We start from the raw sequence: 16,739 nt of genomic DNA on the forward strand, positions 1-16,739 counted from the left end.
CGAGACAGTGCTTCAGGGAAGACGACGAAATCTCTCAGTCAGGGGAAAGAATGAGTTGATGAGTCCAATAGACAACCTGAGGTGTGTCGGGCATCGGTGGAGGCTATGTCAGGTATGTTCAGATCAAGGCCTGCTCTCTGCCTTTGTCCCTAGCTGCTCCTCCATCTCTCTGGGTAACTGTGCCAGGATAAGCGTAGTGAAGCAGAGAGAACCGGTTGAGTGCGACTATGAAGGCATGGTTCACCATCGGGCGGTGAATCGAAAACGAAGGCAGCTTGCACATTCACTTGCTCAACGGCTTCTGCATTATAGTATACGGTGAGAAACTCGCCCAAATTTCTTGCGTGTGTGTAAAGCAAGGGTTCTCTCGGAGCTGCTTCGCACTGCCGTTATTAACAGTTTCTCACATCACATCAAATACACATTATAAACAAGTGAGAAACGTGTTTTTCACATGTTAATAACATAAAACTATGTTATAAACTCTAAATATGTGTTTACTAGTTCCAATTGATCACCGCAGAAGCATCTGAAGCTGCCTGCTCGGTTGAGGGCACTGTCCGTAGTACAAGGATACTGGTATGATTTAATATCACGTTGAGTTGACGGTATCCCTCATGTCTCTATGAAGATTTTCTGGTGTGTTGTCTGATCTGGGTGTCACGGACGAGCCGTTGAGAAATTCAAGTGTACATGTGGCGAGTCCCACACCCGCCGCAAACCCTCCCATCGTAACATGCACACATATGGCACACGTCCGCTCCTCCAAGATCGCGTAGCGTGTTGTAAAGACGAATGAAAACGCCATATATTACAGCATTGCAACAACCGGCTGGCGCATCTCTTCCGTTTTGCGCAACACGCGCCTTAAGATCTTGCCTGACGCGCTTTTCGGTATCTCATTGATCAGTGCGATACCTGTGGCCTTATCAGCGTCCGAAAGACAAAGATAACGTGCAGTAGCACTCGCCTCCACGTAGGCGTTTGTACGCTGCAACGCGCGTCGAGAGCCATGCGTGCATGCCCCAAATAAAGCTTTCTCTGTCGGGGGACGAAAGATGCTTGGCATCTCGAGGGACGATGTATGCTCTGGAATATTACGTTAGATCTATTGGTTTGTATAATAGAAGCATTAAAAGCATACTTGGGCAGCTCAGTAGCCTCCTCTTTCGAGTGCACGCCGATCACTGCGCAATCGCTCACATCTGGGTGCGAATTGAGGATGCCTTCGAGTTCTGCGGGCGCGACTGGGGGATCTACTGATCAGGAAGAGCTGCTCTGACCCCTGAGTAGACGTACAGACCTTGGAAACCCTTATACTTGATGAGTTCTTTAATGCGGTCCGTGATTGATAGGAAGCCGTCCTTGTCGGCTATTGCAACATCCCCTGTTCTGAGCCATCCATCCGGCGTGATTGTCTCCGCCGTCGCGTTCGGGTTCTTTGCGTATCCCCTGCGGAGCAATCTGATGAGCGCCCAAGCTGCCCATTCACTCATACATGCAACGTACTTCATGACTGCGGGGCTCCTTATCCAGAGCTCGCCGGGCGTACCGACGGGCACGTCCTTTGACTCCTCGTCGACAATACGCATTTCACAGTTTGGGAAGATGATCCCAATGCTCGTTGGGCGCCCCTCTATCTCTTCGAGAGGAATATGCGTGGCCACACCACCTGCAGCATGCAGACTATTGTCAGCATGGTTTGGAAAAGCAAACGATGCAGGACGCACTGAGCTCCGTCATGCCGTACCCCTGACCGACCTCGAGGTGCCAGCCGCGCCGCGCGAAGCGCGCCTTACATGCAAGCATCATCTCTGCGGACACAGGCGCAGCGCCAATGCCGAGCCTGCGGAGCGAGGAAAGGTCATACTTGTCCACAAGCGGGTGGTTCGTCAAAAGGAGGAGCACGGGCGGTGCAGTGATAATGGTCTATGATGCCTCGTGCTGAGCATCCCAGAGAGGGAGCACATATGCGGGTACGCACCGACACCCTATACTTCTCAATGCAGGCCAAATACTCATCAGGCACAAAGCGCGGGAGGAGTACGACCGGAACTCCCTTGAATAGCGAGAACATGACGAGATATAGGCCACCCAGGACGTGGAAGAGCGGGATGCCGGTGATCGTTACGTCGCGGTTTGTCGCGTTGTACAGATCGACAGAGACCAGTTGGGTGATGCTTGCGACAACATTCCTGTGCGAGAGCTCGACGCCCTTGCTTAGGCCCGTGGTGCCTGCCGTCGTTTGCAGTCAGTCATGCCCAGTAAGTAACGCAGAGATTGTACCTGAGCTGAAATAGATGAGCGTAGTTGCCTCTGACGCATCGTCGTCGAAGCGTTCTGGAATGCAGGGCACCGGTGTGCAATCGAGTCTGTCCAAATTGATCCACGAGCCGGTTCTATACTCGGACGGCACCTCGCTGTTTGGAGCTACGATGATGACACGTCGCTTGATCTCGTCCTCTGAGTACCCCAGGGACCGCAACGTCTCGAGCGCGAGCGGCATCGCCGACGGATGCGCCAGAATATGTTCTGTGTCGCTGACGGTAATCGCGTGTGCGAGCTCATGTTTCGAGAAAGCAGGATCTGCAAGGACACATGCTATGCCCGCTGCAGCCTGCCAGACTCGGAGGACTCTCAGCAAGCGCACCTCTAATCAGTCCACACGTCTGCTCACCATAGCAAATTGCACGACCATGTACAGGTCCGTGGTAGGGCTTAATAACATCGCCGTCGACCCCTTCGCCAACGGATGCAGACCGACATTGCCGGCGTTACGCAGGCCATGCGCTAGCCGAAGAGAGCTCTCTCTGAGCTGCCTGCGGGTGATGATCGCGCCGGTTTGGCCATTGATGGTGAACGGATGGTTGTCGCTGAAAATATCGCGTGCGAAGACAAACGAGTAATAGGATTCCCTGCTAACTGGAATTGACGGGTAGCATGACGAAAACCGTGACAGCTGGACAGACATGGGTGTAGAGGACGATGGGGAGTACAGGGAGATAAAGGCTGGGCTTACTGCAGTTATATTTCCCTCCACTCTCCCGCAATCAAATGCAGTCGCTGGACATGATACATGTTCTACAATGTTGGCATCGGAAGCGGACCCGGCGCCGGCGACTCGGAGGCGTCATGTCGGTTCTCTGTGCGGCCGAGCCTCCACCTTGCTTTCATGTGGAGCCTGTTCCACGGTATACCGCTAGCCCCGCCGCGTGGGGTGTTTCAGCGCGAGTATCACACCCTGGCGGTGGACTTGAGGCGCGGCATGGACGCTCATTTGGTGATTCTCCGGAAACGGAGTCCTTGAGTTTGATCCGATCGCCGGGGCATTGTGGCGCTCGGCTGGCACAATTTCGAAGCCGTAAATGTTGCTTCGACTATGAGTCCTTGACCACTTGCACCTCTCAAATTCAGCAACGAAAGCATAACCGAGAGAAGAACTACAATATTAATTACTGTATGATACATCCTATGTAAGTACAAGGCTGTGAGTGGGTAATACGAATACAGAATATACGCCGCTAGCTTAATAAGTGTCGCGGTACGAGTCCTTTTGTTCGGTACCTCTAAATGCACGATCACCGTTCAGCCCTAAGACTGACCTAACCCAAGGCTGATAATTGCATACACGTTAGCCACAACAATAAGGATCCAGATTAGCCAGCCGAGGGTAGCGACGAGTTTATTGTTCGAATAGTCGACCGTCTCCACTGCGGCCTCGACGTCTTTTGGTGACGACGCGCTGTTTGGAACATCATCGTTCTCTAGCTGTAGCTGCGGCTCAGTCATATTGTCCGCCTTATCCACTTTATCCGGTTCCTGTTCGTCCTCCGTCTCAGGCTGCACCTTCTTGACGGTCATGATGCCGCGCGAGCCGGTAAAATACAGCAGGGGGAAGACGATGAACGGAAGCACAATGCTGAGCGCCACCTGTGACGCGACAAGCATCGTGTCGACGCCGCCGCGCCCTGCGGCGATCGCGACGGCCATCGATGGCACCAGCCCGATAGCGCGCGTGAGCACGCGCCGGAGGATGGGCGAGACGCGCCAGCGGAGGAAGCCCTCGGAGACAACCTGGCCCGCCATCGTCGCGATGATCGACGAGCTTTGGCCCGAGGCGAGAAGTGCGAGTGCGAAAAGCGTCGCGGCGCCCTGCCCGACGATACGTTTCAACAGATCATACGCGTCGAAGAGGCTTGCTGGACCGCCCGAACTTTTGCCAGCGCCGTAATAAAAGACGGCGCCTGCCAGAATGAGGATTCTGTTATGTGAAGAAGTCAGGTGACATTACGCTGAGAACAAGAGAGAAGAAACATACAAGGCGTTGATGACGACAGCGAGACCCAGCAGGCTGAGCGTAATGTCAATCATACCGTGGTATATATGCGCCCTCACAAAGGTATAAGTGTTGTTATCTCGTCCTGCATGTGACTTTGGATCTGAGGAGAGCTCTCCGATCGGTACGAGACGAAAAGTTTCGCGGAAAGTCTTCTTGAGTTGACGAAACATCTCGTGGGGCGGCGGCAGACTTAATTTTGCCTTCAACGTGTGTAGAACAAGTGTCGTACCGGTGTCGCCTGTTTCGATGCGTGGAAGCTTGTCGTGCTTGGATATACGGTCCTGAGTGGATAGCGCTGAGCCAAGAAAGATGCTGTGTGGCATGACGGTGGCGCCGATGATACCAATAGCTGAAGAGGCTGTCGTTAGACACGTTTCGACGCACATATACGCGGGTACCTACAGGTATACAACGCTCCAGACTTGAACAGAGAATTTGATGGAATAAAGCCATCAAACGCCTGGCCCCAGTCGACGTTGACTTGTGAAATGATGATGGCCATGCACACTAGCACGGTAAAGACCTGCAGCAAAACAAGTTGGGTTTATCCGCAGAAATGACATGTAGTGTGCTTACCATTGCACCAATGATGATCTCAAACAGCCTAACGGGCTTTCCACCAAGTGGGTCCTTCAAAGCCAAGAGTATGAATACGTCAGAGGCAGTGATGAGTACGCCGGCCCATAACGGAAGCTTGGGGAACAAAAGTGTCAATGCGATAGCTGAGCCCAGGAGTTCGGCGAGGTCTGTGGCGATTATAGCGATTTCGGATAGTACATAGAGTGGGTATAGCAGTGCCCAGCGGTACAGTAGGGTATGTTTAGAGCGCGAATGGAGCAGAAGTCGACAGTGGGAGGCAAGATCTGTGCCGGCGATAAGTAGGCAATCAACCGGTGTATACTCACTCACTTACCGAGACCTGTGACGCACCCCAAGCGAGAGGCCAGAATCTGACAAAAGTCCCCGTCAATACGCCGCCGTCCGGACGTTTGCCATCGATCCGAACACACACCTGTAAAAATACAGCGAATATTCCCGACAACAGCACGACGAAGAGTAGTTTGTAGCCGTATTGCGAGCCCGCTTGTAGGTCGACGCCCCAGTTGCCGCTGCCGGCGAGGTCAGTACAGCCGGTCCTCCGGTGACAGCACAGGTACATACGGGTCAAAGTAGGCGACGGCACAAACGATTCCCACACCTGTGTGACTGGCTGCGTGTTCAAATACTGCGTTCGTTGCGCGGCGCATGCGCGCGAGCACCTGGCGTGTCCGGGACATCAGGGGCACTTTGTCGATGCCAGCGGCGTCGGGGGCGAGGGCCTGAGGATCAGGGGGCATGGCCTGTGGGCGAGGGGCGAGGAGAGGGCAGGACGAGATGCATGAGGGCTGGAGGTAAAAGAGACGGCGAGGGGGAAGAACCAGAGGAGCGGACGAGCGAGAACGAAAGTTTGGTACGGCCCTCTGCTCTGGCCACCACCCAGCCCCCAGAAATGGCAATGTGGGGCCCCGACGCTCAACTGGCGCCCGTCGATCCGGGTCACCCGAAAATCGCCGGCAGGGCATTGAGACGCATTATCCAGCAAATGCTGCAGGTGTCGCATCTTGGTCCGCAGACTGTGGATGCTACTGAGCAACACGAGGAGCAAATCGCTGCAAGGAGACTGCGGCGGCACGGGGTAACGATATGGACCCTCTTCAGATCTCATCTTATCGCATATTTACTCTATTTGTACTACGGTTTCCCTTTTCTGTGCAGCCAAAAAGATTTAGATCCGCGGGAAATACAAGTAGCAGATGTTCGTACACGACTTGGAAATATTTGTACTCCGCTTGAGAGCGGCAGCCCTAGCGTTTATCTGTGCGGACTTCACCAGTGACGATTGGAAGGTGTGTATTAACGGGAGCTGCTGTGCTCACACAATGACACAGCCGAGGCGGCAGATCCGACTTAACACTCTTAATTTTTTTTTTTTCATTCGTTTCACGTTTCGCTAGGTCCACAACGTGTGGGCTCAGACTTACGAGACACTCAAGGGATAACACGGCCCATTCATCAGCATCGTGTGTCCGTGAATAACATCGCTAAACGAGGCGTCCCGTACATCCATGCTCTCTCTATGCACATGTGGCGCCAAATCCAAAGGGAGAACAAATCTATTCTTGCTAAGAATAATATGAGGTGTTACAACGGCATAAGTCTTCGAAGGTGTGACGACGAGGTGGGTCCGAGTCAGAGGATGCGCCGCATTGCCGTAACTGGTCGCCAGAGAGGTATTTCAGGAGATGAGCTCTATAACGTGACCGATGACAGCATGGGGTCGCTAGACATTAGAGGTCCGCAGCCAATCAGAGCAGAGGTACAAGCCAGCCCAGTCCGAGCGATCCTCCGGCTTGGGCCAGATAAGCGCCATTCAACCAGCCGCTACCAGAACGCGGGGACCGTTCCGTCGCGCCACGCAGGACCGCTAGAGGGGAGTTCGGATGCGCTGCGCAGCAGCCCACGGTGTCGCTACAGGTGCCGTGTATATCGGACTTGTCGTGCGCGTGAGACCGCCGAGCGATAGCGAGCGTCGTCCAGAGGCGCGCCAGCCCGAGCGCAGTCACAGTCGTCTTGAGAGATCGTCGAAGCGGTGGGAAGGCCTTTCTTCCGAGAGAAACCCTGCTGTTGCCTTTCGCGGAGACAGAGGATACTGTTGCGCGGAGTATGCCCCTGGCGCGTATAGCCTTGGCGCGGACGAAGCGCCTGGCACGCTGAAGCCTGGGCAATCTGCGCACAGACACGACGTCAGTGCTCGTGGCGTCGTCCGCCCCTGGCATATCGGCATAGCACCCTGGCACACCAACTTCATGCATCAGGGCTCTGTTGCGCGCATTGCTCTCGCCCGGCCGGATGTACGGCGCCGTGAGCCAGCGCCGCCGCCCACCGTCTTGTGCGCGATACCAGACCTTGCAGGCGAGCCATTGCTGATCACAGTCGCGGCACTGGAGGCCTTTCTCGAACTCAAAAAGGCCGCACTCGCCACAAGATGCCAGGTGCGGTGCCGAAGAGACCAGAGAGCGTATTTGAGCTTCAGGCGCTTCATTCGGTGGAGGGTCCAGCGCTTCGAAGAATTTGGATACCGTGATTGGAGACTGAGGAACAAAGACAGGCGACTGAGGCATTACTGGCGTAGGCAGTGTGAGTATCATGGATGGACATTGTATATTCATATCCCCTGCGCAGTGTGACGTCGCAATCGTCGGGAGCCAGGCTGAGGGAACCAGCTGAAAAGACAAATTGTTCGAGCACCCAGAGCCGGAGAGCTGAACGTCTTCGGGAATGCGTTGGCCTCCTTGACATACTCGCTCGAACACGACACCAGTAGTCCGATCCACAGCTTGCAGAACTTGGTTTGCTCCCGGCACGAGCGTCCTGCGGAATGTTGAACAGGCCCTAAAGCAACTCCCGAAGTTGATGGAGTCTTCGCTGAAGGCGACCAGCTCAACCTACGCATGAAACGGCGTTTAGGTCTAGGTCAGACATCACCAGCTGCAACTTACCCTCTGTGGCACTCGGCGTAACTCTGGTCGAGAGGTTCGCGGCACCGAATCGTAAGAGTCGCCAGAAGAAAGTAAAGTCGATTCGATACCTCTCGAGACTGTGTCGGGCCAAGTGTGAAAGTTGCGTGTGGCCGTAACATCTCTCTCTTTTATCTGCAGGCCTCAACGTTTGAAAGCTGACATGAATGGGCGCATATATCACGAACGAGTACGAACAGCTCGGCCTCGCTGATAGATCTTGCCTTTCTGTGTCTGTAGGATCGCAAAGGTTGAGGTGGCGTCACCTGAGGGCTTTCATCGAAGCTCCATCGCAGGCCATCAAAGTCGGTAATGCATTGATCACCCGAGTTAGATGTAGTTGTCTGACACTATGTCAGTACTCGCCCGCCTTATGGGTCGGCGGGCTGACGCACCTCTGTACCAGAGCAGTTTCTGCTCTCTTCAATGATCTCCAAAGACGACTCATTGTACGGACCAGCCTTGTTTTCCATCATCTACATCAAAGATAACGTAAGGGGCTGCACTAGGGCAACAGCAGACGAACCTACAACGTCATCATCGGGAGTCGTAATAGTTGTGGTAGTCTTCGTTACAAGAATGCGATTGTCTGTGTGGGCTGAATAACAGGACATTCAGCAAATTAACTAAGCCAGCGTAAAACAAGTATACATGTCTTTTGAATGCATGCATAGCCTGCATTGGTCTTAGTGGCAGCGCTTCGCTTGCGTCAAAGGAGATCACGTACCGAAGTGCATTCGTTGACGGCTTGGAACCTCTCGCGCTAAATGGAGCGAGCGTAAGCTCTGACGTAGAATTTCAGAAGAGAGAACTATAGGATCCAAATCATGTCGTACCGGACGTGGCTTGACCATTAACCTTACAAATTGTCGGGTGCCCGCGACGTCGAGCGGCATCGCGAAGCCTTTGGAAATTGTAGACTGTTGGTGTGCGTCACGGTATAGACGAATGTAGAAAGTTTTAAATATAAGGCAAAGACTGTGGATTATGAGATTTAGCGTAGTGGTAGAGTTGGATAGCGGTAAGACGCAAGACGCGGCGGTTCGACTTAGTCATGAATCTTGCCGCGGCTTGCCGGCTTGCAGGCGCTTGCGGCCGAGGACTCCGCAGTATATTTGCGCAGCCTTCTAGCTGTGCTTGCATCTCCTTCACATAAGATAATGCATGTGGTAGACAGGTTAAGTTTGCTTATGCCAGCCCTAGCAGTCTATCAGCGGCCAAACAGAGGGTGGGCTGAGCAAAAAGCATTTCTCCTCAGGTTAGGGTTAAGATTACGTTCGCACGAGACTGAAGCTTCGTCTTATTATCCACCCCGACAATCTGTATTGCGCAAGCTTATACATCAACCACACTAAGTGGTATAAGGAGCTAGAAGAAGACGATGAGAAAGAGGTTTTGGAGTTGATGCGAGAGCAGCTGCAGCTCCCGGAGGACGAGGCGCCGATGTGGTACTTCCAACGCCACGAGACGAATTAGTTCCTCTTTTGTGCAAAAAGAGGTCCAGAAATATATATGATACTTTTCACAAAAAGAGCTGAACACTTCTCCTGGGTATAAGCAGTGCTATTTGCAGCACGAAAAGGTGTGTTACTGTATTTTACTTTTTTTGAGTGTGAGAGGAGTTCAAATATTCCTAAGGAAAATAGGGTATCTATTCTTGTGCCTATTTTCGGACAAAATAGTGATCGCCCGCTGTATTCGTATACCTATTCGTAATTTCAAGTCCCATGCTACCTGTTGTGACCCATTCGTTGCAATGTTTTGTAGCCGCAAGTCGAAAATAGTCGTCACCCGCACCCTCAACGCCACCATGCCAGTGGTTTCGGAGGCTTCGCCTTCCTCTTTTAGGCGTGCGTCTCTACTACTTCGCGATACACTGAGAAGAGCGACAAAAAAAGCCTCGGAAATTCTGCCCATGTCAAGGTAAAGATCAAGGTAAAGATCTAGGTCCAACAGGTGACGACTCTTTACGAAAATAGTAATCGCTCCGTTCCTCAATCAGCGACATCAATGAGAGCACCCTCGACTGGCCCGCACAGCCCTATCCCCAATCTTGGACGTCACAGTCCGCCAAAGGGGCTCGGCAAACTGACCCCAACGGAAACTCAAGAAAAAGATGTCGAGATTACTCTGGATCAAGTGTTTGACGTCGTAAGCTAGCTATCGCAGTATCTTAGCAGGTCTGGGCTTACTCAATGCACCATAAGAGCACGCTGGAAACCGTGGCGGAGAGTCCCGTGGCATATGTTAGCCGTGCTGTTCACAGAAAAGACTCTGCGCATATACCAGGGAAGGCTGTCGCTATCAAGAGCGCTTCAGTCCTCTTGGAGTTTTCGAAGCAGCCTCATGATATACGGAAAGAAGCTCGACTGCTAGCTCGCATTTCTCATCCAGGGGCATGTGTACCTGAGTATAACGTTTGTGCAGTACTCTGATGAGGTCTAGTAGGTCATTGATTTCGTTGGGAGCACATACGAACGCGCCACGAGCTCTTTGCACTTCTGGATGCCCTTCATAAAGCTCTCTCTATCCGATCTCTTGGAATCTCCAAGCTTCTCGCCCCATTCTGCCCCAGTACCGGGTCCACCTTTCGGTGAAGCCGAGTTCACCACTGTCGCTCGATCTGTCATATATCAAATCTGTTCTGCACTTGCCTACCTGCACGACTCGGTTAACTCCATCGCTCATCGCGACGTCAAGCCTCGCAACGTTCTGATAGCTTCAGACGGGTGTGCAAAGTTAATCGATTTCGGGATTGCACGAGATACACGAATCTCGCCTTCGATGGAGGCTCTCTGGCCTGAACCTTCTGGCTCGCTCTGCCCTCATGTCTGTTCGGGGTGAGCTCTCTCGTTTTTCAACAGACAGCACCTCCTAATTATCCTCATTACAGCCCGTACCGCGCCCCTGAAACCATTTTTGGCTCCACAGACTACGACCCATTCGCGGTTGACCTGTGGAGCTTCGGCGCACTCTGCGCCGAGTTGTTCACGCCCCTCCGCTTCGTACCTGACGAGGACATCTCGGATGACGGATTCTCGGACGCTTTAGACTGCGAGACGCCTCCGCCGCTTCTGCCGCACATCACCCCGGAGGACTTCTGGCATAGACGGGGGAGCTGGTGGAGGGACTCACTGTTCAACTCGGAGAGAGGATCTATCGGGCTGGCATGGAGCATATTCAAGCTAAGGGGGACACCAGACGAAGTGAACTGGCCGGTCAGTGCAATGATTCACTTCTATATTTAATTAATATAGTAAAATTGGCTCGTCAGTCTTTCAAGACCTTGCCGGATGCCAACAAGGTGTCCTTCATCGACACCACTTCAGTCGACCTGCGCAACATCCTGCCGAATCTTCCCCAAGCGGTCGATGGCGCTTCACGCTCCTCAGAGACGAGACATTTCCCTCCAGCAGAACCCGCTCAGTCAGCACTCGACCTCGTCCACCGATTTCTCGTCTACCCTCCAGAACGAAGACTCAAAACTACAGACGCACTCCAGCACCCCTGGCTCAATTCAAGTGCGCTGCTCCTCCCACCAGGCTACGTCAAGGAGAACGCTATCACCGAATGGAAGGGGATGGTCCTTGGTGAAATTATCCAAATGTACATAGACCCCAGGCAAGCCCGGAGACGCGGTGCGTCGGAAGAATAGCAATAACTCAAGCCAGGGTAACATACAACAATTCAGTCTACAGTAAATAATCCTGCATCATGACAACAAGAAATGGAAAGGGTTCGAGTTCTAAGACGGAACGGTAGAGACGGGTGCGGTGACCAGGGGGCGATTGTCAATGGAAATACCTGAGGAAATTGGATCAGTATTAAAGGGGTGCTGGACAGAGTAGACTCACTCTTTGTAACGTTCGAGGTCTTGTAGATCCCGATGAGACGGTGGCTAAGTTCGAACATGTCGTTCCTAGTAGGAGACTTATTACACCAGTAGCCAATACATGAAAAACGTATGATACTTGCCTTAGGGAAATGATAATGAACTGTGCATTCTTCGTACGGTCCTTGATGTAATTGGCAACGATAGACACGTTACGGAAGTCAAGAGCTGCGTCGATCTCGTCCATGAAGTATAGCGGAGTGGGCTTGTAGACATGCAGGGCGAAGACCAGAGCCAAAGAGCTTAACGTCTACGACGACCGTCAGCAGGTAGCTAGCATACGCAGGACGGTGGGAACTAACTTTCTCACCACCAGACAAGTTAGAGATATTCTTCCAGCTTTTCTTGGGCGGCATGACGCTAAAAATGATGCCTTCCGAGAACGGGTCCATGCTGTCGACCAGCTCAAGTTCGGCGTTGCCTCCTAGAGTGATCATCTGGTACATCTCCTTGAGCTTGAGCGAAATGGTGCTGAAGCCAGACATAAACTCGTCTAGTCGCTGCTTCCGGAGCTCGTCGTACTTCTGCTTCTGCTCGTCACGGAGCCTGGTCACCTCCTCAAGGTCCGAAGCGCGGCGTAAGAACTCCTCTTCGCGCTTCTTATAGTCCTTGAGCACGCCGAGGTTCGGCTTGGCGGACTTGAGCTGCTCTGTCCGCTTGTAAGTAAAATAACGACTCTGACGTGAAACCTATCCTACCATCGAGCAGCTCTGCCTTGGCAATGAGCTCACGTTTCCTGAAAGACGCAAGCTCGTCGTCGGTATACATCTGCAGCTCATGCCGGTTCGCGCGTGAACGGCGTGCTTGATTCAGGCTGGGTTCCTCGCCCTCGGCCTTGACAGAGACCTCAGCGTCTTGAGCTGTCTCGCTGGCTTGCCCATCGCCTTCCTGATTGTCCTTGTCCTTGTCCTCAGCTTCTCCATCCTCTCCGTCCTCGTCCTCGTCGCTGTAAGCTGTCAGGAAAGTTTCACTTCGCAGTACATAAACTCTACGTACTCGATATCGGCGAGATGAAGCTTATCGTGCTCGGCAGTCCAGTGCTGAATGTACTTGTCGTTCTCCGCAGCTTCCTTCCTCGCATCAGCTAGTACCTGCTTCAGCTCCATCTGTACTCGCGTTTTCAGTATTAGTTGACGAATCAACCGCATGATCGAAACAAACCTGCTTCTTCTTGAAGCCATCCACCTCCTCTTCCTTCTCCTCCAGCTCTCGCTTGCGCTTCTCGAGATCCTCCTTCTGATTCTCCTCAATCTCTTGGGCTCGCTCAACCTCTGTCCTCAGATTGTTGAGGTATTCATTGCACTCATCAAGAGATATCTCGAGTTCGTCAAGGTTGCTCTGAACTTGCTCGAAGCTTTCGCCGTTTGAGCGCAGACTCTTCTCCAGCTTTGCGAGATCCTTTTCGGCCTTGCTCTTTGCAACTTCGGCCTTCGTGATCTCGTCATTCGCAAGGTTGAGGTGTAGTCGAATACCGTCAACCTTAGACTTCTGCGCAAGCAAACGCGAACCGCCGATCTCGAGAATCTTTTGTTCTAGCGCCGTGATTTCGGCTTCGATGGAAGCGGTGCGCTCCTCGAGCCCTTCGAGCTCCTGCGTAGCAAATTCGATCTGTGCATCGAGGGTGGAAATCCTAGCGACGTCGCCTGAGTCCGGTTTGGTATTGCCCCTGGAAAAAAGTCAGCTCAGCAGCCCAGACCAAAGAGCGAAACAGCTTGCCTAAGCCCACGAACACGCTTCTCGGCGTCGGCAATGCGGCGAGTGAACGTCTGAAGATCGAGGTTCACTTTCTCGATAGCCATGTCAATTTGTGGCCCAGCCTTCTGGAGCGCCTCGACGTCGGTCTCCATCTCCTTATATTTCGCGAGCATCGCGTCCAGCTCTCTGTGCGCCGCCTCGCTCTCCTTCTCGTACTCGCGAAGGGTCTCCGGAGAGACTGAGTCTGCAGCGAGCTTCGAGCTCATACCACCTCGGTTAACCTGCGTGCCACCACCGGACATTGTACCAGAAGCATCAATGAGCTGCCCAGCGAGGGTGACAACACGCCAGCGGCGGTGTCCACCGAAAGCGATGCGATTCGCTTGGTCGAGATCGCTCGCAACGAGGGTATTACCGACACCTTTCAGGAATGCAGGAGCAAACTTGGGGTCTTTCGGAGCGATGAGGTCAAACAGCCGTGATACGTTCTCAGGAGTTGAGATTTTATCTATGCCGTGCGAGGAGAGCTTATCAAGGACCATGAAAGAGGCGCGGCCGACGTTCTGCTTGCGCAGATAATCAATGCAAGCCTGAGCATCTTCTACGTGGTCGACAACCATGTTATTGAGGGCACCACAGGCGGTCGACACCGCAATGTCGTATCGTTCTGGGATGGTTCCAAGGCTGCCCAAGCGCCCCTACAAGAATGGTAGGGGTAAGAGCTGGTAAATATTACAACAGAAGGAACACCTACATGGAAGCCACTGATACGACCGGTCTGTTGAAGCCTCGTCAGCGTGTCGAGGACCTTGTTCTGAGTGGTGCTGGCAGCTTGCGATGCCTTGGCTTCCTCAGCCTTCTGACGTGATGCCGACGCCTTGCTGCGCAGCTGCTGACCACGAGCCTGGATATCTTGCAGGCGCTTCTGCCCGTCGCTGAGCTCCCGGAGCTTGGAAGACCGTTCGTCCTTCAGTTCCTTGAGCTCGTTGTTCTAGAGGCCACATCAGAATTCTGTCTCCGGTACAATGAAGGCAGGCGCACCTTGGCAGCTTGGTCCTCACGCAACTGATCCAGAGTAGCCTGCGCTTCCTGACTAGCCTGCTTCGCCTCTTCGGCTTTCTTGGTCAACATGTCGCGTTCGCTAGTCGCAATATCAACCTCGGCCTTCTTCTTGTTGATCTTGACATTCCACGGCTGAAGCTCTTTCTGCTTAATCTCGATCTGGTCGTGATAAACCTGAGTCTTGTCTGTGTATTGCATGTTAGCTGTGATTTACATGCCTAGGATAGAGGTTCATGGTTTACCCTTCAGGCTGTCCCGAATCTGCTCGAGGACCTTCTCCTCTTCGGCAAGCTGGGCCTCGAATTGCTCCAGCTTCTTACGCTCTTTTTGCATCTTCTCATCATTATCGACGATGGCACGCCCTGCCTCACCCTTCGCTTTCTCGTCCTGCGGATGTATGTCAGCAAAGGCTCTGAGAGGCATTATGTGCGCCTCTCACATCGTTCATGGACTTCTGTAGCTTCTTAAGCTTCGTTTTGGCGTGCTTGCGTCGCTCCTCGAGGCTAACCTGCTCTTTCTCGCGCCCTGCGAGATCCTTCATGGCCTCGGCAAGAGCAGCTTTAACGTCCTGGGAGGATATGAACGTTAAGCAGGGTAGACAGGGCATAATCACGTACATCGTAGGCCTTGCAACGCTCCTCATAGTTCTGCTGAAGTAGTTCGAGATGCTCTATATCATCCTTGTTGCGCTCAGTCTCCTCCTTGAGCTCGGCTTCGGCTTTATTCTATGGCAATCTGTGAACACCAGTCTGAACTTCAAACCCCACTGCTGGTACTCACGATCCTCGACTTGATAATCTCCTCATTCTTTAGACAGGTCCAGAGGTACCACTGCCATAGCCGTGACAGAGCACGAACGTGCTCATTTTGCATCCGCAGATAGTCTTCGGCTTCCTTTTTCTCCTTCTCGAGCGCGTTGCGTTCGCGCTCGACGATCTTGAGGCGGTTCAATTTCTCGACACGCTCCTCGGAGTACTTGTCCATCTCCTGCAGCGCCTCCTCGATGGGTACCTTGAAGCGTGACGTCCCAATGATGTCCTCGAGGTATTCAAGCAGACCGTCTTCATGTTCTGAAGGCGCCTTGGGCTTCATCTGTGCGATAGACTCAACTTCGCCCTGGAGAATGAGGAAACGGTTGTGATCGAGGTCGATTCCTCGGCCTTTCAGAAGAGTCTGCACTTCTTTGTAGTTGCTCGCGCGACCATTGATGGTGTACTTGCTCAAATTGTTCTTGTACGCCGTCCTCGCAATTACAAGCTGGGAGTCAGGAACAACTTCGAGAGCATCCGGGCCAGGCTGCGGATCAGTCAGCGTATACTCAGGTATAAACAGGGAATTTTTTCGGCACATACTAGATCGGTAATATCACGGAAGTGGACTTCGACGCTGCACTCCTCGAGATCTGGATGTCTGGCGGAATTGTGAATGAGCTCGGAGAGCTTGCCTTGTCGCATCTTTGACGCTCGGTAACCGAACACAAAGAGCAGAGCGTCGATCGTGTTCGACTTCCCGGAGCCGTTTGGACCGACAATCGAGGAGAATGACTGGACGAAAGTAAACGCTAGAATCTAACTGATACACCGCGAGAAACGGCGTACCTTGTGAAATGGTCCAATCTCTTGTCGTCCAGCGTAGCTCTTGAAATTGACCAACGCTATCTTATGGATGACCAGACGCGATTTGGGCCCTTGGGATTCTTCCACGACAGGAGCCACTTGCGACTTTCTCGGGGACCGTATGGGCGTGAGCGATATATTAGGGTCAAGCAATGACCGCTCTTCTTCTTCGGGCTCTTCGACGACTGGCAACGGGACGCGTGTCTTCTTTGGAGTTGATGCCGGAGCCTTGGACGGTGCATCTCGTTCAATATAGGACAACGCGTCTGACTCATTTCCATCGTCGACAGGCCTGGGTTCAGATGGCGCTCGTGAAGGAACGAGATCTTCATCTTCTGGGGCGATGGACGCGCGAGTACCACGTCGTCCGGAGGATTGAGGTACCGCCGCTGCACGCCGTCCTCGAGTAGCCTTGGGCGCAGCAGTACGCGAAACAGAGCCGCCACGAGCCTTGCGCGCTGGCTTCGGCACGTCGTCATCTTGAAAGTCGTCGTCGTCAGAATCCGCGACCTTTCTCGCCAAGCGGCGTGCCTTGGGACGAGGTGCATCGTCTTCGGACTCTGACTTGACAGATACGA

General features: G+C 53.1%; 5 protein-coding genes across 5 annotated transcripts; 1 reads left to right on the forward strand and 4 right to left on the reverse strand.

Annotated features, from left to right (window-relative positions):
- Nucleotides 1-500: 500 nt before the first annotated feature.
- Nucleotides 501-3,265, reverse strand: PHACADRAFT_204921 (uncharacterized protein). The gene is made up of 9 exons (XM_007391106.1): nucleotides 2,678-3,265; nucleotides 2,287-2,617; nucleotides 1,985-2,235; nucleotides 1,731-1,929; nucleotides 1,510-1,672; nucleotides 1,304-1,452; nucleotides 1,145-1,247; nucleotides 971-1,089; nucleotides 501-918 (listed from the first exon to the last, which is right to left on the reverse strand). Exons 1-9 carry the CDS (start codon nucleotides 2,969-2,971, stop codon nucleotides 812-814), a joined length of 1,716 nt encoding a protein of 571 aa, XP_007391168.1. The 5' UTR covers nucleotides 2,972-3,265; the 3' UTR covers nucleotides 501-811.
- A 326-nt stretch (nucleotides 3,266-3,591) lies between these two features.
- PHACADRAFT_157006 (uncharacterized protein) lies at nucleotides 3,592-5,676 on the reverse strand (the record flags this gene model as incomplete). Its single annotated transcript, XM_007391107.1, has 7 exons — nucleotides 3,592-4,261; nucleotides 4,319-4,688; nucleotides 4,742-4,862; nucleotides 4,916-5,202; nucleotides 5,253-5,289; nucleotides 5,352-5,448; nucleotides 5,501-5,676. The coding sequence occupies 7 exons, from the start codon at nucleotides 5,674-5,676 to the stop codon at nucleotides 3,592-3,594; spliced, it is 1,758 nt and encodes a 585-aa protein (XP_007391169.1).
- A 716-nt stretch (nucleotides 5,677-6,392) lies between these two features.
- PHACADRAFT_248612 (uncharacterized protein) lies at nucleotides 6,393-7,836 on the reverse strand. The gene has a single exon (XM_007391108.1). The coding sequence runs from the start codon at nucleotides 7,498-7,500 to the stop codon at nucleotides 6,685-6,687; it is 816 nt and encodes a 271-aa protein (XP_007391170.1). The 5' UTR covers nucleotides 7,501-7,836; the 3' UTR covers nucleotides 6,393-6,684.
- Nucleotides 7,837-10,313: 2,477 nt separating this feature from the next.
- On the forward strand, nucleotides 10,314-10,747 carry PHACADRAFT_248614 (uncharacterized protein). The gene has a single exon (XM_007391109.1). It carries the CDS (start codon nucleotides 10,402-10,404, stop codon nucleotides 10,738-10,740), a length of 339 nt encoding a protein of 112 aa, XP_007391171.1. The 5' UTR covers nucleotides 10,314-10,401; the 3' UTR covers nucleotides 10,741-10,747.
- Nucleotides 10,748-10,770: 23 nt separating this feature from the next.
- On the reverse strand, nucleotides 10,771-16,168 carry PHACADRAFT_135672 (uncharacterized protein). The gene is made up of 16 exons (XM_007391110.1): nucleotides 16,144-16,168; nucleotides 15,898-16,089; nucleotides 15,326-15,841; nucleotides 15,163-15,270; nucleotides 14,985-15,113; nucleotides 14,788-14,932; nucleotides 14,525-14,730; nucleotides 14,238-14,474; nucleotides 13,505-14,181; nucleotides 12,950-13,454; nucleotides 12,785-12,894; nucleotides 12,487-12,734; nucleotides 12,091-12,437; nucleotides 11,872-12,038; nucleotides 11,751-11,815; nucleotides 10,771-11,700 (listed from the first exon to the last, which is right to left on the reverse strand). The coding sequence occupies exons 2-16, from the start codon at nucleotides 15,997-15,999 to the stop codon at nucleotides 11,642-11,644; spliced, it is 3,621 nt and encodes a 1,206-aa protein (XP_007391172.1). The 5' UTR covers nucleotides 16,000-16,089; nucleotides 16,144-16,168; the 3' UTR covers nucleotides 10,771-11,641.
- Nucleotides 16,169-16,739: the final 571 nt, after the last annotated feature.

The sequence above is a fragment of the Phanerochaete carnosa genome (assembly GCF_000300595.1).
Source record: "Phanerochaete carnosa HHB-10118-sp unplaced genomic scaffold PHACAscaffold_1, whole genome shotgun sequence".
NCBI lineage: Eukaryota > Fungi > Basidiomycota > Agaricomycetes > Polyporales > Phanerochaetaceae > Phanerochaete > Phanerochaete carnosa.

Coding starts and splice junctions, on each gene's coding strand:
- PHACADRAFT_204921 (XM_007391106.1), bottom strand. CDS start 2,971: ATGTCTGTCCAGCTGTCACGGTTTTCGTCATGCTACCCGTCAATTCCA. Junction 1,930..1,984: donor TTGAGAAGTATAGGGTGTCG/GTGCGTACCCGC, acceptor GAGGCATCATAG/ACCATTATCACTGCACCGCC. Junction 1,453..1,509: donor AGGAGCCCCGCAGTCATGAA/GTACGTTGCATG, acceptor ATTGCTCCGCAG/GGGATACGCAAAGAACCCGA.
- PHACADRAFT_248612 (XM_007391108.1), bottom strand. CDS start 7,500: ATGCCTCAGTCGCCTGTCTTTGTTCCTCAGTCTCCAATCACGGTATCC.
- PHACADRAFT_248614 (XM_007391109.1), top strand. CDS start 10,402: ATGCCCTTCATAAAGCTCTCTCTATCCGATCTCTTGGAATCTCCAAGC.
- PHACADRAFT_135672 (XM_007391110.1), bottom strand. CDS start 15,999: ATGCGACAAGGCAAGCTCTCCGAGCTCATTCACAATTCCGCCAGACAT. Junction 15,114..15,162: donor AGCGTTGCAAGGCCTACGAT/GTACGTGATTAT, acceptor ATATCCTCCCAG/GACGTTAAAGCTGCTCTTGC. Junction 12,438..12,486: donor CAAGGCAGAGCTGCTCGATG/GTAGGATAGGTT, acceptor ACAAGCGGACAG/AGCAGCTCAAGTCCGCCAAG.